Source organism: Poecile atricapillus, chromosome 15 (assembly GCF_030490865.1).
Source record: "Poecile atricapillus isolate bPoeAtr1 chromosome 15, bPoeAtr1.hap1, whole genome shotgun sequence".
Lineage (NCBI taxonomy): Eukaryota > Metazoa > Chordata > Aves > Passeriformes > Paridae > Poecile > Poecile atricapillus.
Window position 1 is genome coordinate 1,026,577 of NC_081263.1, and position 22,411 is coordinate 1,048,987.

The window sequence follows — 22,411 nt, forward strand, 5'->3', positions numbered from 1 at the left end:
GGTTTAGTGCCTCTTACCTGGTTCCAGGGCCTCAGGCAGAGCAGTAAGAAACACTCCCAGGAGCTTGTCTCAAAAGGTTTATTAGAACTTTAGAAAACAGTATGAAATCCAACAAATAAATACCAAATAGAAAAGTTTTATGTGTATATATATATAAATATGTACACACAAGCCCAACCCTTTCAAGTATTGCACCTGAAGCCAGGCTGCTCCCCATGGCACCCTGCCAGCCAGGGCTGGGGGACGAGCCCCACCAGGGGTGGAGGAGAAGTCTTGGTCTATGACTAAATTCAGCATTTAAAAAAACCAAACCTGTCCCTCTCTCAGTCAGACCTGCACATGGCAAACCCCTGCAGCCCTGCTGCTGAGCACACACCTCCTCCAGAGCCCGTCAGGCCCTGCTGCACCTGGCCTGGCCTGCAACAATTATTAAGAAACTGATTTAGGGAGTACCAGGTATTCCTTCTGCAGCTAAATTGCCCAAGCAAAGGAAACCATCCAGCAATGGTACTGGATTTGTTCTACTGACAGGGCAGGTGATGGTGTGGGAGAGTGATCATTTCTCTCCTTGGAGAATGCCAAATTAATAAATTGCTTCCTGGGAAAATAGATCATATTGGACAGAATTGGAGCAGGGACAGCTAATTCCAGCAAGATGGAGATTTTAACTCCAGTTAAGATGTGGATCCACATTCTGAGAGATCCCAGTTTTCATTTGTCCAGCACTTGCTATTTCATGTGTTAGACTGAAAAAATCATGGAGAGCACAACTGTCCCCTTTGGAAATAAACCTGTCCTGGGGCAAGAGGCAGTGAAGGAAACCAGACAAAACCAAACCCTCAGGTACCCGTGTGGCTGTGAGGACAAGGGGATCCAGCTCCTCACATTCCACTACTAAAACACTGTGATTTCAATCTCAGCCTCCTGAGCTGTTTCTCTCAGTTCACAGCAGATCCTGTCCATCTTCTCGAAGGCTTGTCGGCCCCGTTCCCCTGCGGAGAGAGAAAACAGCCCCTGCTGAGGGACAGGCAGGAACACCCTGAGCAACGTGGCCAGCTGGGGACACTCCTGTCACACAGCCCTGCTTGGGAGAAAGGACTCAGGAGTGACAAACATCCCTCAGGGAACAGTTCTCCAAAACCAGCTAGAAGCCACCATGGAAAAGATTTCTATGAGTAACAGTTTGGAGTGTTACTGCAGGAAAACCTGTCGTGTGTGTGAGCCTGAGTGTTCTGTGGGGCAAGGCTGGAGAGCCCCAGAACTAAGCCTGGCTCAAAGTGGGGTTTGGAAGAACAGAACTGGGAAATGGTTGTCTCCTGCATGACCTGGCCATGCTCTGGCAGCATTCCAGCCATTAAGCCCCCAGGAAAAGATAAATACTGGGCAGTAGGAGGTGGGGAGCACTGACATTTTATCAGGTCACCTCCACTGTCAATCTACTTGGATTCCAGTGAAGTAACAAGTAATGAACCAGCATAAAACTGTCAGTCCTCATCTGTGAACTTTTCAAAAGGTCCAGTGGTTTCTAAAGCACTTAATCCTTCAGGATCTCCTTGGTCTGGTTCTATAAACTTCATCAGGGGCCCTTGGCTGTTATGTGTGATGTAAAGTTTATCTTCATGGTATGAAACAGCTGTTTATGAAATATTTCCGTTGTCCTGGATGTGTTCTGGCTGAACTTGAGGCCCCTCCTGGTGCTGCACTATTTCACATCCCTTTTTCAGACCATTTGAAAGCTGTACAAAAGCCTTACCAAAGGACAGTGTGGTTTCTCTGGCTGCATTCCTGACTTCCTCTGTTTCAGACTGGCACAGGTGGGCAACCTGCTCGATGCTCTCCACAGCCTGTCAGAGAACAGAAGAACTTGCCTCAGCAGCTTTTCAGCAGTTTGATGGACACTTTTACAAAGCAAACACAGACACCAGCTCCAGCACACATCCTCAGGGCAGGCAGGCCCTGCAGCAGCAGAGCTGGGAGCGCTCACCCTGAGGTTCTTCAGAGCCAGACACGCAGCCTGCTGAAGCCTTGTGTCACAGTCGGATAAAACATCGGTGTAAAACAAGACAGCCTGAATGAACAGAGAGGAAAATAAAAAAGAAAGTGTAATCAAGCAACCAAACCCGAGTTACAGGAGCAGTTTTGCCGTGGTGAAATGGAACAAGGCAGAGACAAATCACTCGAGCACTGCTGTGTTTAGGGGCTCATTCCCAGCGAGAGCAAGGCAAGGAAAGCAGCGCTGTTTGGGGGAAGCTGCCTGCATCCCTGCTGCCCCTGCATTCCCCTCTGTCCCCCCATTCCCCCTGCTGTCCCCCCATTCCCCCTGCTGTCCCCCCATTCCCCCTGCTGTCCCCCCATTCCCCCTGCTGTCCCCCCAGTCCCCCTGCTGTCCCCCCAGTCCCCCTGCTGTCCCCCCAGTCCCCCTGCTGTCCCCACATTCCCCCTGCTGTCCCCCCATTCCCCCTGCTGTCCCCACATTCCCCCTGCTGTCCCCCATCCCTGCTCACCCGTGCTCGGAGGCTGCTGCTGCCGCTGGCCCGGGCCAGGCAGGCGGTGGCCGCTTTGCTCACTCGGTGGTTCTGGTCCAGCTGCAGCAGCCCGAGCAGCCGCAGTGTCCGTGGCAGCGGCTGCAGCCGGCTCAGCCTCTTCCCCTTCAGCCTCTTCAGCGTTTTCAGCCTGCCGGGGCACTGCAGCTCCTCGATCAGCATCGCTGCGGGGCAGGACCGGCCTCAGGCAGGGAAACGCTCCCGGCCCGGCCAGCCCTGCCCAGCTGGGACAGCAGAGCCCTGCTCAGGCTCTCAGCCCCCTCCACGAGCCCTCTGCATCAACACAAGCCTGAAGATGCAGCCAATACCAGGACTATTTTTAATTCTTTTCTAATACTGAGAAAGTTTTGAAGTACTTTCACATGTTGGACAAGGCTCCAGTGAGGCACTGGCTATCTCAGGCTACAGAATACACATCAGTAACCTCTGCAATTGTACTGCTCTTTTCTGTGGCTGAGTCCAGCTAAACAGTGAACCCAATTCACCGACTGCACTCGGTCCTTGGATCCAGCTGCAGGCTGCTCCTGTCTGCTTCAGCTTCAGAATATCCAAAAAAAAAAAAACACTTTGCAGGGCACTTAAGATAAGCCCATCCTTCACACGGGGTTTGTTTGCACATGCTCAGATATGGGAGTCAAGCATGCTTTTCCTGTTCTGATTAAAACTACATGGTCATAAGAGGAATAAAAATGGAAACAAGTTGTCAGTGCAAGGGCTGGGCTGTTTCCTGCTCTGGAGTTGTATCTCCAGTGGGACCCCGGAGGGCACCAGCCCTGCAGGAGGAGCCAAGCACTGCCATTACCTTCTTTAGCAAGTTTTGCCAGGTGTTTCTCCAGGCTGCCAATGCGGTGTCTCTCCAGGTAACGATAAAACTGGAATAGAGTAACCGGTTCCGTTTGGAAATGCGAGGAGGGGAGCAACCCATCACAGGTGAGGATCTGCTCCAGCAGCCTCTGCAGCACTGCAGGGAACAGGGGAGGGACACAGAGGAAACAGCAGCTCGGTTACATGGAAGCTGCTGAAAACGAGCGAGAGGTTTGGGTCTGGGGTTTTTTAAATGCACAAGGACAGTTTTGAGCATGGCACTGAAATGAAGACAGTGTGGCCAGGTGCTCACGTGGTACCTGTCTCCAGGTGGCTGGGGTACTTCTCCTTCACTTTGAGCATCATTGTGTATTTCAGGGCATGACGGAACCTCTCTGCTGAGGTCACCAAGATGCTGCTGCCAGGCTCTGCAAGATCACTCCAGATTTTCAGATACTGCTTCTTCTTTTTAGTCTTCTGAATAACTGAAACCCAACATTTTAAAAAGTCAGTGAGCTCTAGCAGATTTGGGATTTTACATAAGAAATTAGGCAGCAGGTGGCCTGCCTGAACTTGGGGCAGCATTAAATTGTATTTGCATTAGAGATGGTTTTGTGAAAAACGAGGCATTTGCTGCCCAAATGTTCACACCTGCAAGCACTGATCTCCCCATGTTGGGCTGAGCTCCTGAACTGCCATCAGCAGCTCTTCTGCCTCTCATTGTTGCCTTCATCCCAGCACCTGAGTCAGTTCCAGAAGAACATTCTGGGAGTTTAGGTGGTCGCCCTTCTGTCAGCCAAAGAGGTGCCACTGCCAAGGGTTTTAGGGATCCTGCCTCGTGTTCCTGGCCCAGGGCAGAGCTCTGACCTCGGGGCACCCTCAAACCCTTGCCAAGAGCACGTGCAGCAATCCCTGTGGTTCCTCATCCAGACCCTTCATCCCTCATTGTACCTGCAGACACTGAGCTCCTGCCTCTCCCACACTTCCCCTGTCACACTCCACCAGCCCTGTGCAGCTCTGCTCCAGGGAACAGTTTATTCTCACATCCTCCAGGGCAAAATCTGCCAGCAAACGCTTCCAAATAAATTTGCATTCTTGCTGCTGTATTTACCAAGAAGAGAACAAAAACCTTCCAAGCCTCTCATTGTGCTTTATCATTTTGTCATGTCCAACAGCCAACGGAAGGATTTAGTAGTGGGAAGACTTGAGATAGAATTCTGTGCCCACCAAACTGTTCTGGCAAGTGAGCACAGAATTTGGGCTGTTTGATTACCAAGGAAAAGCACAGATAGAAAAGAGGATTTTATTAAGGCCGCTCTGCTGCTCTTTGCAAACTCCACCATCTACAGCATCCCTGTTTAAGACATACCAGTTCAGCTACTCTTTCTCTGAGACCAACTTCGCCAAATTTTTTCCTTCTGTGTAGAACTAAAAATGAACCAAAGAATGAGCCCTGTTTTTCCTAAGAATCCAGATAAAAGAGCTGGTTTAATGATGTCAATGTTTGTAAGGAATTTAGAGTGAAGCCCCTGGGTCTGGGGAGGCTCGAGCAGACACATCAGGAGTGCACCTCTCCCATCTCTGCATGCCTTGGAGCAAGGCAGGTACTCACTTTTCTCAACAGACAGATCCAGGACATCCCCCAGGACTCGTGTCTGCTCGGACACTTCTTCCAAAATGCTCTCCTGGACCACCTGGGCTACGTTGGGTGTCCTCAGTTTCTGAAATGCAACAGACATAACTCAGGGGCTGAAACAAGAGCAGGATCAAGCTCCAGATAAATGAGGGTTTGCTTCTTAGAATCCAACTTTTAAGACAAGTGAGAAAACCCTGTCTGCTCTCAGAAGGCCCCTTGCCCATCAGACACCTGGCCCCTGTTGTAGCAGTTTTTCATTCATTAAACATTACCCAAGCCAAGGCAAGCCTGTGCATTTGTTTTGAGCACTGAGGTACTGCTTAGAGCTTCAGCAAAACCCAGAGGCTGAAAAGAGGCAGCAGTTTTGCATGACATGTTTTGTGTGGGCACATGTGTACACTGCATTAATACACCCGATTTCCATTCTGAATCTCTCTCCTGTTATAAAACAAACAAAACATATCAAATTCTCCTGTAATCAGAATCAACAATGACAGCCAGTGCCCTGGAAACCCCCAGGCTGCTCTGTACCTGCAGGAGACCTTTGCACAGCCTCAGGTGTGTTATCAACAGCGTGTCTAGGTTGTCATCCCCAGTAGTTACATCTCGTGCTTCTGGTCTGGTGTCACAGCTCAGGGACTGGAGCACATTGCCATTGTATGTGCTGGTGAGATGAGGGGAAAAGAGAGTTAGAAGCCTCATCACTAAATAAAATTGAAGAAGTACAGTCTCAACAGGGAGCTGCAAAAGAAACCAGGTGGCATTGAACAGAAACCCACCTTTTCTTTAATTGCATTTATAACCCTCTAAAAACACAGGGGGACATTTCTGTGCTGGATTTGGCACCACAGCTGTTTCCCAGCCCAGTGTGGCTCTTGGGGACCCCTTTGCCTGTCCCCAGCAGGTGCTGCAGCACTTACCTGACACTGCCTGTCCTTACACTCCCAAACAGGGACAGCTCATCAGCACTGCAGTCAGCGTTCAGGAAATCAAAACTCTCCAGCACTGTCTCCACCATTAAACTCTCCATAGATGAGTGTTTGTGAAGTGTCTTGAGCTGTTGATGAAATGGAAGCAGAAACACTTATTTGTAGCCATTTTGCAGTTGTTCTTTGCTGGTTTTGATAACATTCCTAGTAATAAATCACTTTGCTTTTCTGATTTCATTCTTAACACATCAGGGAAGTCTGCTCTTGGTGCAGCACTCTGACCCCAGAATGATGTTGTTAATTAAATTGAAAACATGTCCCAATATTTTAATCTCTGTGGAGTCCCCTTTATCTTCATGCCTGCTAAGGCTGCTGAGAGCTGATATTCTCTGCATCCTGTCACTACCATTTTTCACTCATTCCCTGTTTCTGAGCAGCAGCCTTGGGTGGCTGCTGCATTCCAGCACAGCACCCAAGAGCTTCATTCCAACAGTGAATTCCATGGAGCCTTTGTGCCCCTCGGAAAGGCTGCTCTGAGGGTACCTGCTTTGGGTTTCAAATTCTGTTTTTCCAGGGGTTTCAGTGAGGGGAAGGACAGTTGTGTTAGCAGTTTTTACTCCAGCCCTGGTGTTCCTGCCCCAAGCCCTGCTGTTCCCAGGACGCTCGGTGAGGGGAGGAGGCTGCAGGGCGATGTACCCAGCACCAGGCCTCACAGCCCAGCTGCAGCCACCCCTTCCCCAGGATTGAGAAACACCCCAGGACTCTTATCCAGCCCAAAGGCTGAGGCTGACACGCAGGTTCTGGGGTGACAGAGCCCAGTTTCTGCTCAGCCCGGAGCTCCCTCCCCACACGGCTCGGCTGCTCCCCGAGCCCTGCCCGGCCTCTGCTGGCCACAGCCCGGCTGGGCCTCCAGCCAGCCATGGAGCTTGTCCAGGACTAACAGAGAGCCACAGCTCCTCCCGAGGGTGAAACTCAGCCCTACCTTCAACTTATCCCTCAGGGACGAAACCTGGCATTCCAATTTCTCCAGCTGGGCTTGCCCCTCATGGCGCGATTTCAGCAAATTTAACACTTCCTGCAGAGTCCTGTCGATCGACTTTGCTCGCCCGTCTGCTTTGAGGTCACCTGCAGCATTCCAGCTTTTCTGGCTGATGTTTTCCTGCTCTGCCAGGCGGCGATTCCGGGCCTGGCCGAAAGAGTCTGTCCTGCCTTTGTGACGGGTGGGGAAGGTGGAGGGGCTGGGGAAGCCACCCGCACACGGCGTCTTCTTCAGGATGTCCAGAGTGCTGTGGTCTGCCAGAGGATGCTGCAGCTCTTCCCCTCCAGTCTCCCGAATAATCACCAGGGGCAGCATCCTGTGGTCCAGGGCTGGCGTTGTACTTCTGGATTCTGCCCCTTTCTGGTCCTCAGAGCTGAGCGAGTCTCCCTCGCTCGTCTCCGCAGGGTTGTGGGGCTTGTTCCTCCCCGGGACATCGAAATCACAGGCAGCCAAGTAGCTCAGGATGCTGGGAGGCTGGGATTCCTCCCCTCCATCCCCTGGGCTCTGCCTCTGCTGCAAAACAGACTGCAAAGAGATGCCCAGGTGAGCCTGGAGACAGCTGGAAAGCCCCACTGGGAGAGGGGACTCTGCTTCCCTGGCTCCCAGTTTGATTCCCAGCACACATTACTGCAGCAGACACCCATTCCCCATCCATCCCAGCTGCTGAGCAGAGTTTTGTTGAGGGTTTTTTAAAATGTTTTACAAAATCTAAAAGAAAAAGGGATTAAAAGAAAAATTTAACAAAGCCCCAAAACAAACTGCAAAGGAAGCAGAATGCTGTTTTCACATTTCTGAGTGAGCTCCTGAGCAGCCTGACCCAACCCAAAACCCAAGCCCCAGGTCTGTGCTTTACCCTTTGCTCTCCAGGCACTCACCAGGTAATATCTCTCTCTGAAGCTGGGGGTGTTTGGGGGGGTCCAGTTGTACAATGAGCTCTTCCTGCTACCCACAGAAAACTTGGCAGTGCTTCCAGGTGACAGAAACAGGTTCTCTGTGTCAAAGGGGCTGCAGCAGAAAGCAAAGGCCCAAGTGTCAGTGAGAGCACAGAGCACAGAGGTGTTCAGTAGGATTTGAATCTTTAGTCAGCAACACACAGAACAGAACGAAACAGAAACTGCCTCTCTAGCCACCATCCTTGATTGCTACAGCAGAGAAAGACACAGGGTAAAAGGTGGTGGGTTTTGCACAGAATTCTCAAGACCCTTTGACAGAAACCTGTGCCAGTCTTTGGAAGAGGAGCCCAGTGGTCCCAAAGGCTGAAGGGCTCTGTCCTGACAGCAGCGCTGGCCCAGGCACCAGGCAGCGACACAGGCACAAAGCCATAGAGGAAGGAAATACAACACATGTAATAAAGGAGAAACTGCCAATTTCCCTCCTGCAGAGCACACACCACCTGGAAAAACCAATAAAAGCCCTCATTATCCTTCACCTATTAATAAATAATTCCTCTGGCTGGCAGAGGAGGCCTGTGCAGAGCTACTTGGCAGGTTCTGGGGTTCATACAGGCAGGGATGAGCCAGTCACAGCCCCAGAGCATGTTGGCTGTGGTCTGCAAGGGTTTGTCAAGTGCTGCACCAAAGACTTCCTAATTACCTACTTCATCTGAGCCATTAGTTTCTAAACTTCTTTGCAAAGCAGTCTAAGGAAACTCGCATGAATGATCCCCTGGGATGGAACTCAGCTAACCAGGAGATGGAAAACACATTTCAAGTTAAGCAAAGCAAGTTCAGTTTCTATATGTGTTACTTTTTGTTGCCTATTGAGGTGCCTTGTGGCACCAAAAGAAAGTTTGTTCTTCCCATTTGAGTACTGGCATTTTGAAAAAAGTGAATTGTTCACAACAAATCTGCAGCCTCAGTGATTGAGTATAACAACCAAAGAGCAGGATAAAATCAGCTGAATTCAGCTGTACATTGCAGAGATCCAGGTGATAATGAGGACTAATCAACTGCAGCAAAATGAACTTCTGCTCTCTAGCAAAAGTTGAAAAGCAGAGTCCCAACCCTCTCTGGCTTCTCAGAGACAGGGACAGTTGTGCAGAGCGTCCTGCAGTGCAGCACTCTGCTCTTCCTGAGCACAGAAGATGCTCTGGGAGCTCCCCTAGCCCAGGTTAATTGGCTGAAAGAGCCAGTGTCACCCAGCTGGGCTCCATCACAGCCCCAGCACCACGGGAACAACCATCTGCACTGACTCTGGGCAGAAATAAATCGGGGTTCTGACAGCAAGAGCCTTTCAGCCAAAGCCTGCTGTGTTTACTGATGAAAGCAAATTACTCCTACCCATGGCATTCTTAACAAAAGTTACAGGGACCCATTCCTCAGATTTTTCATTTCTAGCTTTTAATACTGTGATGCAGTAATGGAAAATGACACTCCTAGGAGAGGAAAAAGAACAAACAAAATCTGCTTTGCCTCTCTGACAATTCCTAAAAGCCTAAATACTTCAGCTGGCTGCAGACATGCACTAGCTCCTGATCCTGAAGGAATGACAGAGGGCAGAGCAGAGGGGGACAGCAAGAATGGAGTCTGCTCTGGAGCTTCTATTATCTCTTGGCTCTGAGCTCCTTGGGCAAGATCCATCATCTCCCTCCACATTTCTCCAGCAACAAAGCCTCATGCTGGGACAGCTCCACGAGTCCATCTCTCCCAGCATGCTGACACAGACTGAGCCAGTAGGGGATGTTCCAGGGAAAGCCAGAGGAAGCCAGTCAGATGGAGTTTGAGGCAACCCATAGCTGGGCTCTGTCATGCAGCACACTGCAAGCAGACTATTGTCTTGAATTGTCACTGGTTTTTCCTCAGTTTGTTTAGTCACTTCCTGAAATCATTGACATAAAACCTCTGCGTAGGTAAAAACCATGCAGGAATGTCGTTGTTTAACCTTAAACTGTGGAGCAAGTACTTTGATGGGGTGTGGGGGGTGCCTGTGGCTGAGCTGAGAGAAAGAGTGGCTCCACATTTCCTGTTCACATTTCCCAGCCAACATCCACATGCCTGCACAGGATTATCCAGCAACAGCTTTTCAGGACTGAAAAACTCTATTAAAAAAAAATAAAAATCTAAAATGACCCACAAGTCTGATCATCTTTGCTGTCCCCTTTCTGTGCACCAATCACTCCCCTCCTGTCCAGCCACTCCATGGAGTCAATACCCCCAGAGCAGAAATGGATAGAATTCCCTGCCTGAATCCCACTGCTCAGCCCATGAATCCAGCCTTTCACTGATACCCCCAAAAAAGCCCATTCTAGTCAAATGGACTGGACTCTCTGCTAATAACGAGATTTTTCTTTCCCCCATTAAGCCCAGGGGGAAATGCCCATGGGATTTAGCAGAAAGGTGCTCATTGGGTCTCAGCCACCCCTTCCAGCCTAACGAGCACCAGTGTCCAGGTTATCCAGCTGAGAGAGCACAGAGATGCACCAATGCATCACTGCCTGAAGGTCCTGCAGCAGGACCTGCCTCTCCACCCAAGGCTGCATCTGGAAGAGCAAGACTGGCAGCAGGGATGCATCCCAAAATAAAAGCCAGACCTTCCTTTTTCACATCCCTTAGGGCTTTGTCCTGCTGCTGCAGGAGGCCCTGTGAGCCAGGCCAGCACTGCTCAGTCACCAGGGTGCTTTGACTGGATGGTGCCCCTGGATCCCAATGCAGGGCACTCCTGGAGCTCTGGAAAGAGAATACAGCTCTCTCTTTATCCTGCATGTGAGACACAGAATTCAGACTGCTGTTTAGGTTGGCAAAAAACTCAAAGCCTTTTGCCAAACTGGCCAACAAAGCTGTTCTGCAACGGCCCCAAGCTCATTCACACTCCTCATGGCACAACCTATAAAGGAGCTGAAGGCACTTTTGTTTGAGCCCAGAAGACCAGAGGCCTATTTAAAGAAAATATACATTTAGAAGCAGAAGAGAGATCTACATTTGGATTTCTCACAAAGCAGGTCTAGACAAAGCTTGCCTCTCAGGGAACTTGGGTAAATCAGATGGATTTGTTTAGTTATTCTTAAATCAGAGGAAAAAGCAGCTGTTATTATGAGTGCTCTATCTCTGGAAACAGAAACACCCTGAGTTATCACCACAGCTTCTCTTTTCTGTAAACAGCCTCAGCAAACACTGTCAGAGAGGAGAGGCCAGCTCTGCACAGAAGAGCTCTGGAGAATCCACTTGATGAGACCCCAACACATCTCACAAAATTTAAACACAGCAGAGACACAGAGCTGGAGCTCTCATGTGCTGAGGAATTCCAAAGGGGGATTAACTCCCAAAGAAAATGAGTCACATCAGCCCTGCTCCCAGCTCAGCTGCTGCCAGCTCCAAGGGCTCTGTGATGCTGTCCCAAATCCCACGGACGTGCTCCTCTTGCCAGCCCAAAGCTGCACTGGGAACCACAGCCAGAGAGGGTCAGCAGCACCAGGATGGAGTTTTCTAGAAGGTTTTTCCCCAAATACAATTTTCTGTGGAGATTCAGGTTGTGAGGAGCTGTGCAATAGCCCCACATAGGAGGGGGATTTCCTCATCCAGTCTTTTGTAAGAACAGTTTCTATGCATGATTGATCCTGAAGCTCCTGACAGTGGGGACAGGAAGAGAGTAGATCCAGCAGTGAATGAGGGGCTCTGTCTGTCACTGCCACTGCTGGGGGTGCACAGGAGAGAGCAGAGGGGATTCCTTCCAGGCCCTATAAGCTCCATATGCTGTGGCCACTGTCAGATCTCAGGAGGAAAAAGCATCATAAACAGGGGCAGGCAAAAGTCTGCCAAGGTGAGTTTATTTCTTATTGACTTTGAGCAATCTGTGTTTGAAAATAACTTTCAGCTGCTGTGGCTGGGACACATTTCTCAGCCCAGCTGCAGGTACAAGTGTCAAGAACCACAGCGTGCACAAGGGATGCTCAGAAAATGGTGCTGGACCAATAAAGCTTCTCCTTCCCCAGCCAGGGAACCAGAGCTGTTTCTGATTTTCCTGGTGAGAGCCTGCACAGGTCACAGGGCCTTTCAGGGAGCTCCTGGCACCGAGGGGTGCTCAGAGGGCTCTGGCCATGCAGGGTTGGGAAGAGCCCAGGCTGCAGAAAGCCAGCACAGAGGGACCTGTGGAGAGGGTCCCCTGCTTCCCTGGCACCTCCCCAATGTGCTGCTGTGATCCTGGACAATGGCAAATGAAAACAGGTTTAAAAGTCTTGAATTGTTGCAGATGGATCTCTCTGTACAGGACAGCAGCACCATAAAGCAGAAATAACAGAACTACCTCAAAACCCTGTGCTGTGAGTCTGGAGGGAGGAGTAAGTGCCAGTGCACCACCCACAACAGTGAGAATTTACTTTTAATAACAGCAGTAGTCCACTACAAAAATCAAATTACAGATTTAAAATGTGAAACAACTTAATCACAGGCACCATGACAATGCTCAGCTATTTAAAAGTACATCTGTAAGCAGCTTCCCTGGAGTGCACAAACAGCCTTCTATCCATAACTACTCACACATGCAAGGTGCCAAATCTTTGGGAAAGCTGCTTTTTAACAGATCATGTCTTGGTAACAATGACTATCCTAAAACTTCAGCTATGTATTTTTTTCATTGTCCAGAAACTGCCACTTCCAGTTTAGTTCCATCACCTTGAAGACATTCTGTGTTTTGCAGACACATGCATTGCCTGGAGTTAGGCTGAACGCTCCTTGTGAGGAGCAGAGTCAGGCCACTGGAGAGGTGCCATGGCTGTGGTGACACCAAAGAAGAGCTGAAAGGTCACAGGAACAGCTTCTGTCCTCTGCCCTGCCTGCTCCCATCAGCTGCTGCCCGGGGAGGGAGCACGGGGCTGCTCTCTGCCCTGCTCTCAGACAGAAAGAGGACCATGGTGTTGAATGCAGCCCAGGGACACACCTCAAATCATTTGCTGTGTTTTCTGTTGCTGTTTGAGGCTGTACTTACTTCCAGAGGACCTCCAGCCGCAGCTTGATGGTGCCCAGCTCGGTTATATCCACGACGATGGCCTGGGGCTTGGTGCTGAAGAAGTTGATGCTGTCACACGTCACCACCCCCACCAGGATGGTGGCCAGGCCTCGCAGCTCTGTCACCTGCAGAGACACAAACACACCCAATTCCACCTCAGCAGGAGATCCTAAACTGCCTGCAGGGAAGGGAGAAGAGCCCAGGACAGATCTGCTCTGGGATCAAGCCCTGGCACACAGCTCTGTGCTCCCAAACCTGTGAGCCCCCATCCCCACAGGGAACAGCTCACAGGAGGCTGCCATGGAGGGGAGGGGTCCCAGGAGTGGGGACACACAGCTGGACAGCAGCTGCTGGATTTAAACCTGCCCCTTGTTTGTATGGATTAGTGAGAACCAAGCAGAAAGAGCAGGAGGTGTGGAGGACATCTGTCATCAGCTGACACAAAGAGTAAAACTGTCATTGTCACACAAAGTGACACGAGGTTTTACAACAACAGTGGTAAAACAGGGATCTGAATTAGCTTCTCACTGATGCTCATTGTGCAGTGAAAGTAAAGAGCCACCTCATAAAGCCATTTCCAAAGGCAAGATGCCAGAGAGGGTGCCCAGTGTGAGGCAGCTCCTGCTGGCAGGGCAGGGAGCTCTGCAGGAGCTGCTTTAACCAGAGCCCAGAGGCTGCACTGGCACAGTTCCCCACTAGGACAGGATCCAGCACAGCCTCAGCTCCCTGCACAGCCCAGCTGGGAGTGGTGCCAGGCTGCCCAAGGACTGACCCCTGCCAGGGCAGGGCACAGCCAAGGCTGGGCTTCCCACACGGGGATTTCTGTCCTCCAGCAGAGAGCAGGACTGCAGGTGCTCAGCATCCACAGGGGGGATAAGAATAATATCTACAGGCATATCTGTGCCTCCACCTCCAGGCTGTGTCCTAGAAATTCACAGATATTGATCTAGGACTTGTTTAAAAAAACAAACAAACAAAAAACTCTGAACACAACCACATATCCCAGGACATGGAAAAGCAGGTGGACTGATGTGGTTACTACTGCCAGTAGCAAAGGAAAATCAGAAGTAATGTCCCTTCACTAGGCACAACATGGATTAACTGTCATTTTTTACATAGTTAGAAAAAGAAAACTATTTAAGAATTTTGAGAAACCCTTGGTAGCCTGAGAGTGGAATAGCAGAAAACCTGCTAACCCACAGCTTCCAATCCAACCATTATACACCACACCTTGATTTCAAACTTCTCGTGCAGATTGGGTATAAAAACCTTTTCTTCCTCATCCCATGTTTGGCTGTCATCAGTCTCAATTTTGCCTTTCAGCCTCCATTTTTGGCGCCCCAGTCTCACGAACACCTGGACAGCAGAGAGAAAAGAGGATGTTGGGTCAGCATGTCCCAGACTATTCCCTTCAGCCCACAGGTCCCACACTGGCCCAGCTCCACAGAAGCAAAGCCATTCCCTTCCCTGGGACACTGGGATGGATGCAGCAGAAAAGTGGAGGCAGGAATTGGGGGTGCAGGTTTAACCCTTGCACTCAACAGCCAAAGGCACGTTCCAGCCACTGGAGAAGAGCCCAGGCCACTGCAGTGAGGTAGCAGGCACTGGAATTCCCTGGGAAAGGTGAGAACAGGAGGGCACCCAGGGAGACACAGAATGCATTCACCCCGTGCCAAGGGCAAGCTTCCAGCCAGCAGGAGCCTCTGGCTCCAGGGCAGCTCTGCAGGCAAAGCCCTGGCAGCTGGGTTTGAAAGGCAATCACTGCAACCCTCCCACAGCACCCAAATCACATCCCTGTCCCTGCCCAGCCTCCCAGGGCACAGCCAGGGCACCACTGCTCTGCTCTGCCCACAACACACCCTGCCTTCATCACACACCCTGCCTTCATCACACACCGTGCCTTCGTCACACACCCTGCCTTCACTTCATCACACACCCTGCCTTCACTTCATCACACACCCTGCCTTCCCTTCATCACACACCCTGCCTTCCCTTCATCACACACCCTGCCTCCGTCACACACCCTGCCTTCATCACACACCCTGCCTCCGTCACACACCCTGCCTCCATCACACACCCTGCCTCCATCACACACCCTGCCTCCATCACACACCCTGCCTTCCCTTCATCACACACCCTGCCTCCGTCACACACCCTGCCTCCGTCACACACCCTGCCTCCGTCACACACCCTGCCTTCCCTCCATCACACACCCTGCCTCCATCACACACCCTGCCTGCCTTCGTCACACACCCTGCCTTCACTCCATCACACACCCTGCCTTCCCTTCATCACACACCCTGCCTTCCCTTCATCACACACCCTGCCTCCGTCACACACCCTGCCTTCATCACACACCCTGCCTCCGTCACACACCCTGCCTTCATCACACACCCTGCCTCCGTCACACACCCTGCCTCCGTCACACACCCTGCCTTCCCTTCATCACACACCCTGCCTCCATCACACACCCTGCCTTCCCTTCATCACACCCTGCCTCCATCACACACCCTGCCTCCATCACACACCCTGCCTTCACTTCATCACACACCCTGCCTTCACTTCATCACACACCCTGCCTCCGTCACACACCCTGCCTCCGTCACACACCCTGCCTTCCCTTCATCACACACCCTGCCTCCATCACACACCCTGCCTTCCCTTCATCACACCCTGCCTCCATCACACACCCTGCCTCCATCACACACCCTGCCTTCATCACACACCCTGCCTCCGTCACACACCCTGCCTCCGTCACACACCCTGCCTTCCCTTCATCACACACCCTGCCTCCATCACACACCCTGCCTTCCCTTCATCACACCCTGCCTCCATCACACACCCTGCCTCCATCACACACCCTGCCTTCACTTCATCACACACCCTGCCTTCACTTCATCACACACCCTGCCTCCGTCACACACCCTGCCTCCGTCACACACCCTGCCTTCCCTTCATCACACACCCTGCCTCCATCACACACCCTGCCTTCCCTTCATCACACCCTGCCTCCATCACACACCCTGCCTTCCCTTCATCACACCCTGCCTCCATCACACACCCTGCCTTCACTTCATCACACACCCTGCCTCCGTCACACACCCTGCCTTCACTTCATCACACACCCTGCCTCCATCGCACACCCTGCCTTCACTCCATCACACACCCTGCCTTCACTCCATCACACACCCTGCCTTCACTCCATCACACACCCTGCCTTCACTTCATCACACACCCTGCCTTCATCACACACCCTGCCTGCCTTCATCACACACCCTGCCTCCACTTCATCACACACCCTGCCTTCACTCCATCACACACCCCGCCTCCATCACACCCTGCCCTCATCACACACCCTGCCTTCCTCCATCACACACCCTGCCTCCACTTCATCACACACCCTGCCTCCACTTCATCACACACCCTGCCTTCCCTCCGTCACACACCCTGCCTCCACTTCATCACACACCCTGCCTTCCCTCCGTCACACACCCTGCCTCCACTCCATCACACACCCTGCCTCCGTCACACACCCTCACACCCTGCCTTCATCACACACCCTGCCTCCGTCACACACCCTGCCTCCACTCCATCACACACCCTGCCTTCACTCCATCACACACCCTGCCTCCATCACACACCCTGCCTCCATCACACACCCTGCCTTCCCTTCATCACACACCCTGCCTTCCCTTCATCACACACCCTGCCTTCACTCCATCACACACCCTGCCTCCATCACACACCCTGCCTCCATCACACACCCTGCCTCCACTCCATCACACACCCTGCCTCCATCACACACCCTGCCTTCACTCCATCACACACCCTGCCTCCATCACACACCCTGCCTCCATCACACACCCTGCCTTCACTCCATCACACACCCTGCCTCCGTCACACACCCTGCCTCCGTCACACACCCTGCCTTCCTCCGTCACACACCCTGCCTGCCTCCGTCACACACCCTGCCTGCCTCCATCACACACCCTGCCTCCATCACACACCCTGCCTCCATCACACACCCTGCCTCCATCACACACCCCGCCTCCGTCACACACCCTGCCTCCTGCTCTCCTTTCACCCCCCAGCCTCCCCTCCCGCTGCCACTGCACTCTCACTCCAGGAAAGGGAAGGGCAAAATGCACAATGAGCTGTAAACTGCACCTCGTACTGGTCTCCTGGGCAGAGACGAGCAAAGCCCACCAGCCCTGAAAAGAGAAGGAAAACTCCTAAAAATGTTTGTAAAGCTTTACCAAGCCCCCCAGCACCTCAGCCTGCAATAAATCAAGTGACTCTCTGAGGAACACCCCCTCTTGTCCTCAGCTCTGTGCAGAAGCTGCACCACCAGCCCTGCACACTCTTAAAAGGACAACATTTAATTGAGCTGACAAAAGAAAGCTTATCAGCTTTGTATTCAAGTATAAAATACCATGGCAGGTCTGTTTTATAGCACTGGAGCAAAACCCAGCATTTTATTCCAGGTCTCTCTGAATAAATGGATTCTCAGTGGATCTGATTGTGACCCAGAAACCCCCAATCAATGAATCCATGAAACCCCCAACCAATGAATCCATGAAACCCCCAACCAATGAATCCATGAAAGAGAGAGGAACCTACCTTTCATCTTCACATGGAACTCTCCCAAGTGCACCTCCAGAGCCCCCTCTATAAAGCACATGTCCTAAAAGAAACACTGCAGTCACCAGCACTGCAGAGGAGCTGCTTCCCCACACATGCTAGTTCTTTCTTTTTTTTTTATTTTAAAGGACACACAAACATTTTCACCAGTAAAGGCAGATAAATGTAATATGAATGGATTCTGTAAAACAGAAAATCTTTCACAGAAGAGTGGAACTCCTTGAGCTCTTGACTCCTTGAGTCAGTTGCCTTCCATTATTGGTTTTGTAAAAATAGCAGAGCTTGTCCCTTCAATTCTCATCCCACACTTCCAGGGGAAGTTGTAAGAGACCCCAGCACTAAGGAATTTCATACAGTGTACCTGTATTTTATTCACACACATGAAGTTTTTAACCCACACCTTTAAAAAAAAAAAAAAGCCAGCAGCACCTCCCAGCACATTTTCGAGAGGGAACAGGCAGGTCCTGGTTACGAGTGGGAAGGATTTCCTACCTCTGTGCACTCCTGGACGTTCTTGTAGAGCTCCACCAGGCTCTCCCTGGAGGCTTTGGTGGCAGGGGACAGGGAGAAGGCGTGTTTCATGTTGGTGGCCCCATCCCTCAGCCTGCACTGGATGCAGTAAGCTTCATAGAGCTCTTCTACCTTTGGAACGTGGGAAAGAAGGAACTGGAATTACCCTGGCAGAGTTCAGGAGTTTTGGAAAGGAACATCAGCAGCGTTTCCTGGCAAAACAGCCACCAACCAACCCAAATCCCTGTGTCAGGGCACTGCAGGACGCTGCAGCTCCTGCATTTTACAGAGTGCAGCATTTGCTCCTCAGTATCCCACACTTCTCCCAGGAACACAAGCAGCTCTGCTTTCACCAGAACAGAAGACAAGAAGTAGAGCAAGGCTTTGCTGACAGGAATTGCAGAGCAGGAAAGCAATTCCCTGAGCACAGAGTGAAGCCCCTGCAGTGTGAGCTGTGCCAGAAAGCAGCAGACACAGAACTGCCCCTGTGGCCCCTCGTGGGGAGAACACATCAGGCTTCCCAGAGCAGCATTTGCTGAATAAACTGGCACAAAATGCAAACTGCTTTCACAGGAAAACTCAGGTTGGGTCATGCCCAACATTCAGCCTGAATAGAACCATTCAGGAAAATAAATAAATAAAAATCCCCTCCTCCTGTAAGAAGGGTGGCTACAGCTCTCAGCAAGTCCCCAGCACTCTCCCCTTCAGATGAATTATAATCCATGTATTTTCCTTGGGGGTAGATCACTTACAAAGCAGTGTGAGCCTGACAGGTACAAGGTATAAACTCCTTACCTTGCTAATGTGAAACTCCAATTTCCTGATGTATCTCTCCACAGAGCGGATTTGCTTTCGATGAGGGCAGAGAGAGAGAAAGGGATTTAAAAATAATTTCCTAAATGTGTCATTAGGTAATACAGCAGACAGAAAATCACCCATTTTCCTCCACCTGCAACATTCCATGCCACCCCCAAGAGCCTTACCTTATCCAGGTCATAGTAGAAAGCCTGAAAGAGAAATGGCACAGGCTGAGGAGGGGAGCACCTGGATTTGTGGCATTAATGATACTTTTGTATGCACTGCAAGACTCCTAATTTACACTAATTCATAATTTACACTAAATTCCTGCTGCAAACACTGATCACTGACACAGGGAGATTCAGCCCAGTAAAGAAAGATGAGCTGAAGAGCACTGCTGGCTATTGAAAATGAGAAATTTCAAGTTAAATTCTCCATCAGGAGCTACCTTGCTTGGGAAATGCCTGGTTGTGCTCCTTTGCTGGATCCCACCTCAATGCTTTAACTGGACTGGGAGTCCCAGGGGGGAGAAAGCACCTACTTTTGTGATTCTTATTCAAGTATTTAACATTGAAAGCACCTTACCAATCTAGAGTTCCTTTTTGTGTCTTTGTGCCGACCAGAGAGATAATCCAGCTCAGCCTGATGTGCTTCCAGGTATTCACTGGAGAGAAAGCAAACCCACGTTAGAGCCTCCTGAGATTCCCTAGAGATCCTTTGGGGAGGGCTCCCAGCAGAATGGCAAGTTCTAACACACATCAATCACACAGCTCCCTCTCAGATTTCCCTAGCTCTCCTACCTGACCCTTTCCTGGAAGGCAGCAGGATGGTTCATCCTGGGGAATTCTGCACTTCCAGTGGCTGAGGAGGAAGAGCTCAGCAGCCAGCTCCACCTCAGAGAGCCAGAGCCTTGCCACGTGAAACACCTGCACAGGTAAGGTGGGGCAGATGCTGCCCAGGGTTTTAGCAAAGAGCTGAAGACCGTGTTAAGGCAATTTCTTAATGCAACTATTCCTTTTTCCAGGAGAACTGCTTTGCAAGGTGTGAAGCACTCGGTGCCAGCTGGCTTCTCTAGAGCTGCTTGCATGCATGGGCTCTGCCTTAGCACTTTCCACAGCCCCTAAGACCTCTTCAGCTGAGACTCTCCCAGCTTTGCTTTTAATACACAGCAGACTTAGGTAACTTTTTCCTCTGATGTTTAAAAGGGAGCCAGAATCACCTGGTAAACACTACATTCTTAGACACAGTCTCCGAGCAGTCAAAATAACTTCATTTTAGACAGCTACACTTCCTCACATTTGCTTTGATGCATTTCATTTTCTCACTGTTCCAAAGCCAGGTCCCCCAAGACATGCCACGTCTCCAGCACTCAGCTGCTCTTAACACCTGCCCAGGAACAGCTCAGTGCAGAAGCAGCCAAGGCTGGAGGCAGAAAAGCACTCACTCACCTCTTACAAAAGCTTCATCACTTTTAGCTTCAAGTATGTTAGAATTATCAGCTCGATGCAATGGCAGCCAGATGGTTAGCAGAATAAAGAGTTATTTTCTATAGCTATAAAGAAACAGGCACGTAAAATATGTTCTGTACTAAAGCTTCAAGTCACTCCAGCACCGAGTGGACTTAGTCTGCATTTACTTAAAATTTGGCCTTTGCATTGCTATTTGATCCAGTTGTTTTCTGTAGGTTACTTCAGTCCATTAATCAGCCACTCACTCCTGGCAGGAGGCTGATCATGTGGCACTCGTGCAAAACTGGGAACAAATTCTGACCCACTTTATAGTTTCTCCTCCCTAAGCTCAGATAAATTCTCAGCTCTGCAAAAACATTTGGTTTCCTTGTTTCTTTTAAATCCAAATCCTCTAATAAGACATTGGTGGATATTTTTAGGGTGAAGATTTCATGGTCTCTTATTGGACTAAAAATGTGGCACATCTGACTTTATAAAGCATTACTACACTGCATTTGATGTTCTTTGCTTAAGAAAACAAACTATGACCAAAATGAATAGAGTAGTAAAATGTGGAGGAGAGCAGTGGCACACTGCAGGAAGAGTTAGGAGGGTGCCAGCAGAAAGAGCTGCAGGGTTTACAAATCCAGGGAAAGGTATTTTATCTTCCAATAGCAGCTGCAGGGTGTAAATGAAGTTCCTGTGATAATAGAACATTCTGGGAAATCAAAAAGCTCAAGTTTTCAAGTGAACCTGCTTTGAACTTTGCCTTACAAGACACCCAGAGACCACAGAGTAATTTTGAACTTTGGAGTTTAATTCTATTAAAAGAGGGAGAGAAAAAAAATAATACAGAAAACCCCAAAAACCCCATCCTGACACCCCCCTAGAGCAGCTCACTCTAAGGGCTGAGTAATTAGCACAGGGAGAACAGAAGAGCTCTATCAGCCTCCCCACTCTGCCTTTGCAGGGCACTCCCTCATTTGCAGGTTCCATTTTCAGTCAGCTTTTCGAGTCAAAGCAAACTCCACACAGTTCCCTCTCCAAAAACGTTTTGCCACCCCCTCCCCAGGTCTGGCTGTCCCAGCCCTGCCCTGCCAGCCTCAGTGGCTCCCCTGGAGATGGACAGTGCTCACTGACAGGGTGGAATAAACCAGAAACAAAGCAAAAGAGATCCCTGTGCTTGAGAGAGTGAATGAAGCTGGTTCAGGTCCCAGGTCTGGGGCAGCCACCACACACGTTCAGAGATGTTCAGGGTGGAGACAGAGCACAGTGACACACGGATTTAAGCAGCACGACTGAGTAAAGCAAATTACAATATTGAAAAAGTCCTTACTTAAGTCCTTTCTTCAAAGCTTCAAAAATTTTCTTCACCTGCAGTGGCTTTGGATCCCAGATGAGTGCCCCCTTCTGCAGGGAGTTATAGGCCTTGGGGGGTTTCAGTGACATCCTGGATCTCACTGAGCTTCTGCTGAGGGATTTGCTGCAGGAAGAGAAAGGAGTTTCAGAAAGGGGTGAACCCATCACTTGGGAGATGCCTGGGGCACAGAGCTTCAGGGTACCAGCTCTGTCCAGCCCCACTCCCACTCTCTCAGTGGTTCTTGGGCACCTGAGTGTCACCCTGGCAGTGACAGAGCCTGGCAGGGCAGGGCAGGGGGCACCCACAGAGCCCCAAAGGCAGCCCTGCTGCAGGGCCAGTCCCCTCTGGATCCACCTGCACACAGACACCAAACCTTGGGCTGTTCAAGGTTTGAGCCTTTAGAACTCGCTGTTTCTCTGCCACACACCATCCTTTAAACCATGGCTCAGAGCACCACTCACTTGTGAAAAGCCAACTGCCAGGCCCAGATTGCACACAAGATAGAATTAGCAAGGGGTTTTTTTCAGCATCTAACACCTCAGCTAATTACTTTTAAAAGCAACTGCAAAAGCAAAATTAAATATTGTTTCTACCAGAAGTCCCCCCCCATAGAACTTTTTGTGCCAACCTAAGCAGTTAGAACACCTTGAACCATCAGTTGGAGACACCTTTAAAGCAGAAAATGAGCTCTCTGCAAATAATTCCTGCCTGGCTCACCTCTCTCCATATCCTCCCCTAAGTCTTGGCTATTTTTATGTAGGTT

At 50.5% G+C, this 22,411-nt stretch overlaps 1 protein-coding gene across 10 annotated transcripts in view; it reads right to left on the reverse strand.

Moving 5' to 3' along the window:
* Positions 1-45: 45 nt before the first annotated feature.
* The window catches only part of RIPOR3 (RIPOR family member 3), a 47,518-nt gene continuing 25,152 nt past the window's right edge, over positions 46-22,411 (reverse strand). For 7 of the 10 annotated variants that reach the window (XM_058850901.1, XM_058850900.1, XM_058850905.1 and 4 more), the window contains 20 exons: positions 21,625-21,771; positions 19,426-19,504; positions 19,026-19,049; positions 18,838-18,891; positions 18,025-18,174; positions 17,512-17,575; positions 17,059-17,102; positions 14,122-14,247; positions 12,871-13,016; positions 7,827-7,956; positions 6,895-7,476; positions 5,904-6,040; positions 5,515-5,647; positions 4,960-5,068; positions 3,668-3,832; positions 3,346-3,504; positions 2,505-2,707; positions 1,985-2,068; positions 1,754-1,844; positions 46-992 (listed from right to left, as the gene is read on the reverse strand). In XM_058850901.1, the coding sequence (XP_058706884.1) occupies positions 895-992; positions 1,754-1,844; positions 1,985-2,068; positions 2,505-2,707; positions 3,346-3,504; positions 3,668-3,832; positions 4,960-5,068; positions 5,515-5,647; positions 5,904-6,040; positions 6,895-7,476; positions 7,827-7,956; positions 12,871-13,016; positions 14,122-14,247; positions 17,059-17,102; positions 17,512-17,575; positions 18,025-18,174; positions 18,838-18,891; positions 19,026-19,049; positions 19,426-19,504; positions 21,625-21,771 (2,725 nt within the window). In that variant the 3' untranslated portion in view covers positions 46-894. The other 3 variants (XM_058850908.1, XM_058850909.1, XM_058850910.1) reach the window with 3 other exon arrangements.